General features: G+C 38.1%; 1 protein-coding gene across 1 annotated transcript; it reads left to right on the forward strand.

The window, feature by feature from the left end:
• The first annotated feature begins 480 nt into the window (after positions 1-480).
• Positions 481-5,035, forward strand: LOC134790332 (macrophage mannose receptor 1-like). Its single transcript, XM_063761101.1, has 6 exons — positions 481-541; positions 874-999; positions 1,618-1,758; positions 2,464-2,655; positions 3,672-3,923; positions 4,875-5,035. The coding sequence occupies exons 1-6, from the start codon at positions 493-495 to the stop codon at positions 5,033-5,035; spliced, it is 921 nt and encodes a 306-aa protein (XP_063617171.1). The 5' UTR covers positions 481-492.
• Positions 5,036-8,241: the final 3,206 nt, after the last annotated feature.

An 8,241-nucleotide genomic window follows, 5' to 3' on the forward strand; every position in this document is an offset into this window, starting at 1 on the left:
TCATCGATTCGGATTTAGAATAGAGACTTTCGCTCGATAAAAAAAAACGAACATTACGTTTAAAACGCACCTTAATTTTTTTTGAGATTTATTGCACAAAAGCTCATTGCTAATTAAAAGAATCTTCTAAAAATGCGCAATTGTATTTTTTGATTGAATTCGTCGATTTTTTGTTAAAACTTACAAAAAAATAAAATTCAATGATATCCGTGATTACGGCACGCAGAGCCATCTCGCTCATGCGTAGGTACCTACTTACGCTCAGTGAGAGTGGGAGACGAATCGGATCCCACGGAGTTTTAAACAAACTTGGTTATGTTTTTACAGGCACGTACCTACTGATAAAATATCACACAATTTAGTTATATTTTTATTCGTTAGCTACATAAATGATATATGAGAAGTGCATAGTAGAACGTGTTTTATTTTTTATGCCACATGTAGTTTTCAAAATTCGCATTTCATAACTAATTAGTCAAAATTTTTTAAAACATGTTTAAAGTGTATTGGTTTTTATTATTAAATGTGATTTTGTTGCAAGGTAAGGTTTATAATTTTATAAATAAGCGGGTATTTATATTTATGGCTTTCCCCTCTTATAGCTTTGTTATAGGGAAATTGCCAATGACGACGTTTCACGACATACCACGCACGATTAGAATGTTTGGTGTATAAGAAATTTTTATTGTGTAAAAAAAGCATTTTCACCTCAGCAGCTCGAATAAGGGAGCTACTTAAAAACAGTGAGCAAAATCGCATTTTGCAGTCAGCAATAAAACCTTGTATCAAATTTTTTTTTTAAACTTATATTTAGTATTGTAAAATCAATAATTGATTACATGTTTTTTTTTAATTTAACGCTTATGTATTTAGGCAAGTTTGCTACCGGCAGTCCGGTTAGAATGGGCTACGAGTACGTGCCAGAAGTGGACGCGTGGCTGCGCCTGCACATCGAGCCTGCCATCTGGCCCGACGCGCGCCTGCGCTGCCATCTCGAAGGTACAACTAGTTCATATCAGTATCACTGTCTTGCGCGTATCCTCAGATACTTCGGACATGTGACGCGACGTGGCCATGGAGACACTTGTTGTCCAGGGACGGGTCAATGGCTGTAGGTCAAGAGGATGTTCCCCAAGGCGTTGGACGGATCAGATAAAAGCCCTTACCAACACCCCACTTAACACATGTGCCAGAGAACCATCTGCCAGGGCGAACTGGCGTAGAATCGGTCGTCGTTCAACGTGACCACGACCGCTCTGCCAAGAGTAATTCGACGGAGAAGAAGAAGATCACTGTCTTATCATAAGCCTTCAGATGGCTAAAAGCTGAAAGCAGGCCGCTAGAAGCTGCAGCATATACGGCGGCGCGATCTCCGATGTCTGTGCAATTATTTGTTATAATTCTTCTGCTTCATCGTTTCCTCAAGACTCAAGGGTCACGATCACTTGAGGTCTTTAGTTTAATCCACTTAAGCTCTCCATGTAGTATGATTTTTCGCTTTCTAGGCAAACAGTTTATCTGTCCTCTTTAAAGGCGTAAAATGATCAGTCTAGGTTCCAACTTGCACTTAAGAAAAACAGCACACTTCGTTTTCTGGTTAAAATTCTCATATTGCAGGTGGCGCCCTGGCCTCCCCGACAACCAGCGCTATGTCCAATGCGATGATAGCAATGTTGGCCGCCAATAAGCTGACCATGCGCCACGCGTATATAGGAGTACATGCCTTCATATCCAAGGGAGATTTCATGAGCATGGATGGTGAGAACTGTTTAGATAATATCTGGCGGTGTTCAGACATATAGATCAACCTCATCATGTTAGTTTTTTTAGCACCCGTCATTGTTATTTTGAATTATTGCGCTGCAGAATTGCTGATCACTGCATTGCTTGGTGTAGGTACAATCGCCTGCGCTCGTACTGTTCCAGTTAAGAAAAAAATGTCTTAATCCTTGCAACCGAGCGGCTACCTGGCTACCTGCAAGGCGTTCAAATGCGTTCAAACGATACTACGCCCTAAGGGTGGAACACCGCGAGCGCAGGCCATTGTACAGCATTGCTTGGTGTACAGCTGTACAGCAATGCTGTCAGCAGCAAAGCTGCACAGAAATACTGCAACATTACAGCGTTGAACCCAAATGTCACCTTTTTTAGTAATGTGATTGCTCCAACGATAATTGCTATGAGTAAATGTTATTTTGCCTTTATGATCTAATTATTGCCTTAATAAAGTTTAAGTGGGAAGGGAACGTCTATGCCTGCAATGAATGAGTAGGTAGTTTTTGCAAAGGCTAGACTTAAATTTATACGCTTTTTTCAGTTTTTGAAGTCGGTCAAGCCGGCTCTTTAACTTTATGGTTAAAACAATAGGAACGATACCATTTTTTATAAAAGCTCCTGCAAAAAAAAATTCATGCCATTGTTCCATCTTTGCAAATTATATAAATTAGAAAAAAATCATTCTAGGAATTCCCATGGCCAACCTCTCCGTCCGATGGCGCGAAGGGGAGCCCAACAATGTGAAAAACGAGGAATACTGTGTGGTGTTAGACGGTGCAGGCGAGGCCATCGACGTCTGCTGCAATACCCCTCAACCTTACTTCTGCCGCAAGAAGAGCGAAAAGATGATTGTCAACAAGTGTGGCACTACAGCCGAAGGTCAGTATCTTTCAATGATCAAAATAGCTACAATATGTTCATAAAAATCCACATAACAATCGCACAATCCCTATTCGTCATAGTACTTGACTCCATACGTCTGTGATATTTTCTTTTATATCTGCATGGCCAAGCAAAACTTTTGGCTGGGAGTTTGTGGTTGTAAGAGAGAGAAGCAAACTCTATTTAACCAAGTCATCGTAAATAATGATTCTTCTTCTAAGTCGGTCCCTCACTGCTGAGGATCGTACTAATTTTCCTTATGCGTTGGAAAGCGTTGCTTAGTGTGATGTCCATCTGGGCGGAATTTGGCCACACTATCTCGTTGGACTTGGTCCTCTAGGCCGTCTGCCGTCCACCTTTCTCATCACCACAAGTTTCTCCAAGTTGTCAGGTAAATACCTAATGATAGGTCTAGTGTAAGTGTAATAGTAGATTGTGTCACAAGGGAGCAAAATGGCATATTTACAGCGAGGGCGTATATACTGTAATCCTGAACGTAGCGAAGGATTGTAAAATTGAATCCTGAGCGTAGCGAGGGATTCTAATGTATAATCTTAAGCGTAGTGAGGTATTCAAGTGTTAACGCCCAAGGTGGCAATAATTTTGCTACCATGTGACACATACATACTACTTTCACATCGCCTATGAGGAAAGTATCATGTTGCAAACTATGCTTTAATCTAAAAAAATAGTAGGTACCTATGCAAAAAAGAAAAAACGTGTCCTGGAACAGAAAAGAGCAATAAGCCGTTTTCTGAATAGGTGATGTAAAAAAGTATGAGAAGGTTCCAGGCTTGTAAACTTTTCATGGTACGCAGGCGGCTTCTTAATGTTTTGCTACAGGGTCCTTGATAAAATTAGAGACGGATTGAGCGTTCTAACCGCGCAACGCGGCATCAACAGCTACGATATCAATGGAATTGGCTATGAAATCGCCAGCGTCAACGCTGTTGCAGTAACGCAACAGTAATATCGCTGGTCACCATCCAAATGTTTTAATGTTTTGCTGGCAGGTTACAAATTTGAGCCTCGCACTGGCAGCTGCTACAAGTTCCACCGCATTTCGAGAACCTGGCACCGAGCCGCCATGGCGTGCCAAGCAGAGGGGGGGCACCTGGCAGTCATTAACAGCAACGAGGAAGCGCAAGTACTGAAGGATATCTTTGAGAAGAACCCTACTACTGATATAAAAGTTGGCAACCAGAATGTGGCTGGTGTGGGCGTTTGGGATTGGAATGAACATGGGGAATGGTTGACAATTTTTGGTGAGCATACCTCCTCTTTGATTTTGTGTTAAATGCCAGTTTGCCTTAAAAACAATCAATACCAACACAGATACCCAGATAATTTCAAAAGATTCCATACCAGGGTTGCATCATGACTTGTATGTGATAATCAGTAGGTACAAAACGTTTTAAAAACATCATCATTTAAAAATAGTGCAAAAAAAACTAGCTCTTGTCAGCATATAATGATGACATCACATAGAGTGATAAAGACGAATAATGTCGGGTAGTTTAGTGTTGTTCACCAATATCTCAATTGACATTTAGCTAGGACGTCAGTCTTCCGTGACCACTGTGCACTGCTAGTGCAACCTGACTGAAACGTCGGAAAGAAGGTAAAATAATGAAATGTAATCGCGTTAGACCCGGCAATCACATTAATTATCATTATCAAATAACTTCTTCGTCGTTCCCTCGTGACTGAGGATCGTGACCAACAACTATGTCCCTCCATTTATCGCGAACAAGGGCTGCCCTCTGCATGGAACCACATGCTTGTTTTATGGAATCCGACCATCTTGCAGGGGCTCTTCCTCTAGCGCGCTTGCCTTCAACTTGCCCCAGTATGATGTCACGTTCGAGGCTTATTTTTAACAAGCTTTTATTAGGTCGACCTGTATGTAACTAACATGTAATGGAATCTAAGGTAACTAATTTAACCATCTTTCAAGGATCGTAGCGTCATAAAAGTTGGCAGCTGTATGTAGTTCTGATGACAATACAATAATATGGTACTGTCGAACTGATCTGATGATGGAGACAGGAGCTGGCCATAGGAACTCCGTGATGAAACAACGCAACCTATTTGTGTTAGGGGTTTTTAGAATTGTCTCGATGAGTATTAGTTGTCTGTCGTAAGAAAAGTACAGTCAGCGATAAAAGCTTGTACTAAAAATAAAATGTATGCCAAAAACTTTTTAATTATTACAGGCGAGACACTATCCGACGCCGGATACGATGGCTGGGGTCAGAACGAACCCAACAACGTTGGCGGCATGGAGTACTGCGGCACGATCTTTCGCGATGGCCGCCTGGACGATTTTCCGTGTGACAAGCTTATCCCATTTATATGCGAGATCACACCGTCATAGTGTGGCTATATATAAATCCTTGGACCACGTCGAAAAATGCGCTGTGTCATTCCACGAAAAGTGTTTTTTTATTCATGGTGTTACTTTAACCCTTAAACAGGTTGTGTATCTATAAGTACCACATAACAAATGATTTTTTTTTGACGAGCTTAGTAAATACAATGACCGCAAAATGTCATTGCCGTAAAGTCTATAAACAGAGGGTGATTTCCGAACGTAAAAAAATGAGAGGTGTCAAAACAAATTCCTTTGACATTTTAGTTGTCAATTTCAAATCGACAACAAAAAGTTCGCTACGCCGAAAAAAAATACTGTAAGTGTTTTGTGTTGTATTTTTTTGGTAGATTATTAGATAATGTATGTGTTTAACCCTACAATGCATACAGTTCCATATATGGCACAACAGAAATATGTGCGAATTGTGTCAAGAATCAGGTAGGCAGCGACATCTGTTATACTTTGAAGGTTACTTTACATTCAAGGCTACTACAATAGTTCGGCGTGTTGCCGCTAGGTAGCAGTAAATATCCAAGGTGTCGGGTTATCGATCAAATTTCGGGAGTTGGTGCAAAAATCAGTTTCGACAATATCGAAGTGCGATCAAAAAATCATTTTAAAGTTAAACAACAAGAAAAAATATATATCCATCGTAATATGTATCCATCGTAATATATTAGTATGTATGTGAGAATTATGTAGTAGTATATTCATTGTATATATTTTATTATTTTTATCTGTGTATTGTATATGTAGTTTATTATGTTTTTCAGTTGTTTGCAATAGTTCCTAATTGAATTATCTTACTCTTCTTCTTGCACCATTTTTATTACATCTCTGTTTAGCCCTATGGTTGACTGGTAGAGAATGCCTTTAGGCATTAAGTCCGCCATTTGTACATTTTATTTGTATTTTGTGCAATAAAGTTTAAATAAATAAATAAATAAATAAATATATTATGACTGTTAAACTGTGTACTATTCCATGGTAAGTTTAATTTCATAGTTTTGCAATGTTTACATAACGTCGAGCAATATTTTTCAAACGTTCCCGATATGGTACACCATGCATTGAGGTTCATATTGCTTATACAAAACAAGTGAGGAACGCTTGCACTTGTCAAAGTCTTTATGACGTTGGCATAAGCTTTAATTTGATGTAATCTGTAGGTACGATTATTTATGGTTTTACGGCACACTGACGTTAAAATATGTACACATTTGAGAACTTCTGTCCAAGGCATAAGGCTCAAAATCGTTAACCTTTTTTTAGAGCGGATAACAGCTGATTAAATTAATAATTATGTATGTTTTTTAGATGATAAGTAAGTAATCCTAACGGGATGCGGATAATGAGAATTATTTATCAATCCTTTGCAAGTAAAGATGATCGCGATCAGGACGATGGGATCTTCGGGTGCCGATAGTGAATTTGACTTTGAAATATTGCATTGGCAGCCATAAATCAGGCCTGTGAAGAATTTAGCGATTCATAAAATTGTCGATCATTGTCCTGAGTTAGTTGAGCTGACGCCAGTTACATAGGACTTATTTTTAACTAATACACAACTCCATACATCGGAATCACCTGTCAGAATTTCGGAGTTGGCATCAAGTTCAATAATAGGTCACCAATGTGTTCAATGATCACCTATACGTCCTACACTCTGATTCTGTAAAATCTACTTACAACACCATACGTTTTGGTAATGCTGATGCTGGTAATACATCACCACTAGAGCTCCAAGCTGGCCTCATCAGGACTAAGTAAAAATACAAAAATCTCATCAAAAACATCATACGAAGTCGCTAAATCCATAAAAGTCACTTAAAAGCAATCCACAACCATAAAAACTGTTGATAGCATTACAAAAAGAAACGGAACATATAAAAACGAAAATGTGCCATATATTTCTGTATGTATATACTCTATACCTTAATGCATGAAGTTCCACATATGGACACAGATAAAAATCCTTTTATTTTCCAAAATATGCGTTGTATATATTTTTTTTATTTTTCCCTAAGAGTAAACACATATATTTATCACATATAATTTTATTTCTCAAAACAAAAAAGTCATGCATTGTAGGGTTAAGTCATGATTTACCTTAGTTATTGTTTTCTGATAAAATATTCGCTCTAAAAGTTTGTGGTTCGTATGAGCCCTCTGCCCGTCTGGGGCACGTTGAAGTGGTTTCTAAGTGGCCACTGCCCTGCAGGGAGTTTACATGAAATTTAAGGGTAAGATTGATTAGTATAAATGAACTCTCACAGTACAAAAGTAACATATTTTCCTTTAGTTTTTAAATTAAATATTTATTCAAAGGTCAATCTTACGAGCCACGACATCCTCACGAGCCAAGCAAGAGCTGGCAGTAAGTGCATTTTGTGACGTAAGTATAAATGTGATGTGCACGTGACTTACCCTAAACTACTTGGTATGGCTAACAAGGCAGTGGCCATATACGGACCACGTAGCACCATTGGTAACGGACAGTGGGCATATAAAAACAACCGGGTTTTTTTTATTGAATTAAAGATATTAAAAAAAAAACAAGAAATTACTTTTCTTTTTAAGTATTACCTACCCGAATCAGTAATCAAAAGTAAAGAATGCGTCAGGCCTGTTTAAGGGTTAAATTTCAGTATAAGTATACTTATCTCAAGATTCAAAATTAATAATACAAATTAATTAAGTACTAACTGAATTTCATTTAATTTTTGGGAATCCCCTTGATACAAACATTTATATATAGGTACCTACTGATATATTTTATCGCTACTTCTTCCTGTGTACGTGTTATCTATTTGTCCTGTACCTAAGTAAAGCCTAGTTCGCTTATTGCAATGAATTTTAACATTATTCCGTAGTATTTACTGTGTATGCACTGTTGTTTACAAGACTGGACACAAAACATTACACAAACTAAGTTACGGAATACAAAACATTTTTAATATTTAATATACATAAAGTACAGATAAGTATTAAATATTTTATGAATAATGATTTCTGTGCATCAACTTTTGTTCGTGTTTGTAACTGTTTTGGCAAGTAAGTATACTTCAATGATTATTTTTTGTTTGATGATTTAATGATCGCCAATCAAATGTAATTTTTATATTAAATTATGGCAGACAGTACTTTAGAAATGGTTGACCACTATATAAGTTTTCACATCAGGCAAGTATGCTGCTGGCAACACGATC

Source organism: Cydia splendana, chromosome 5, assembly GCF_910591565.1.
Source record: "Cydia splendana chromosome 5, ilCydSple1.2, whole genome shotgun sequence".
NCBI lineage: Eukaryota > Metazoa > Arthropoda > Insecta > Lepidoptera > Tortricidae > Cydia > Cydia splendana.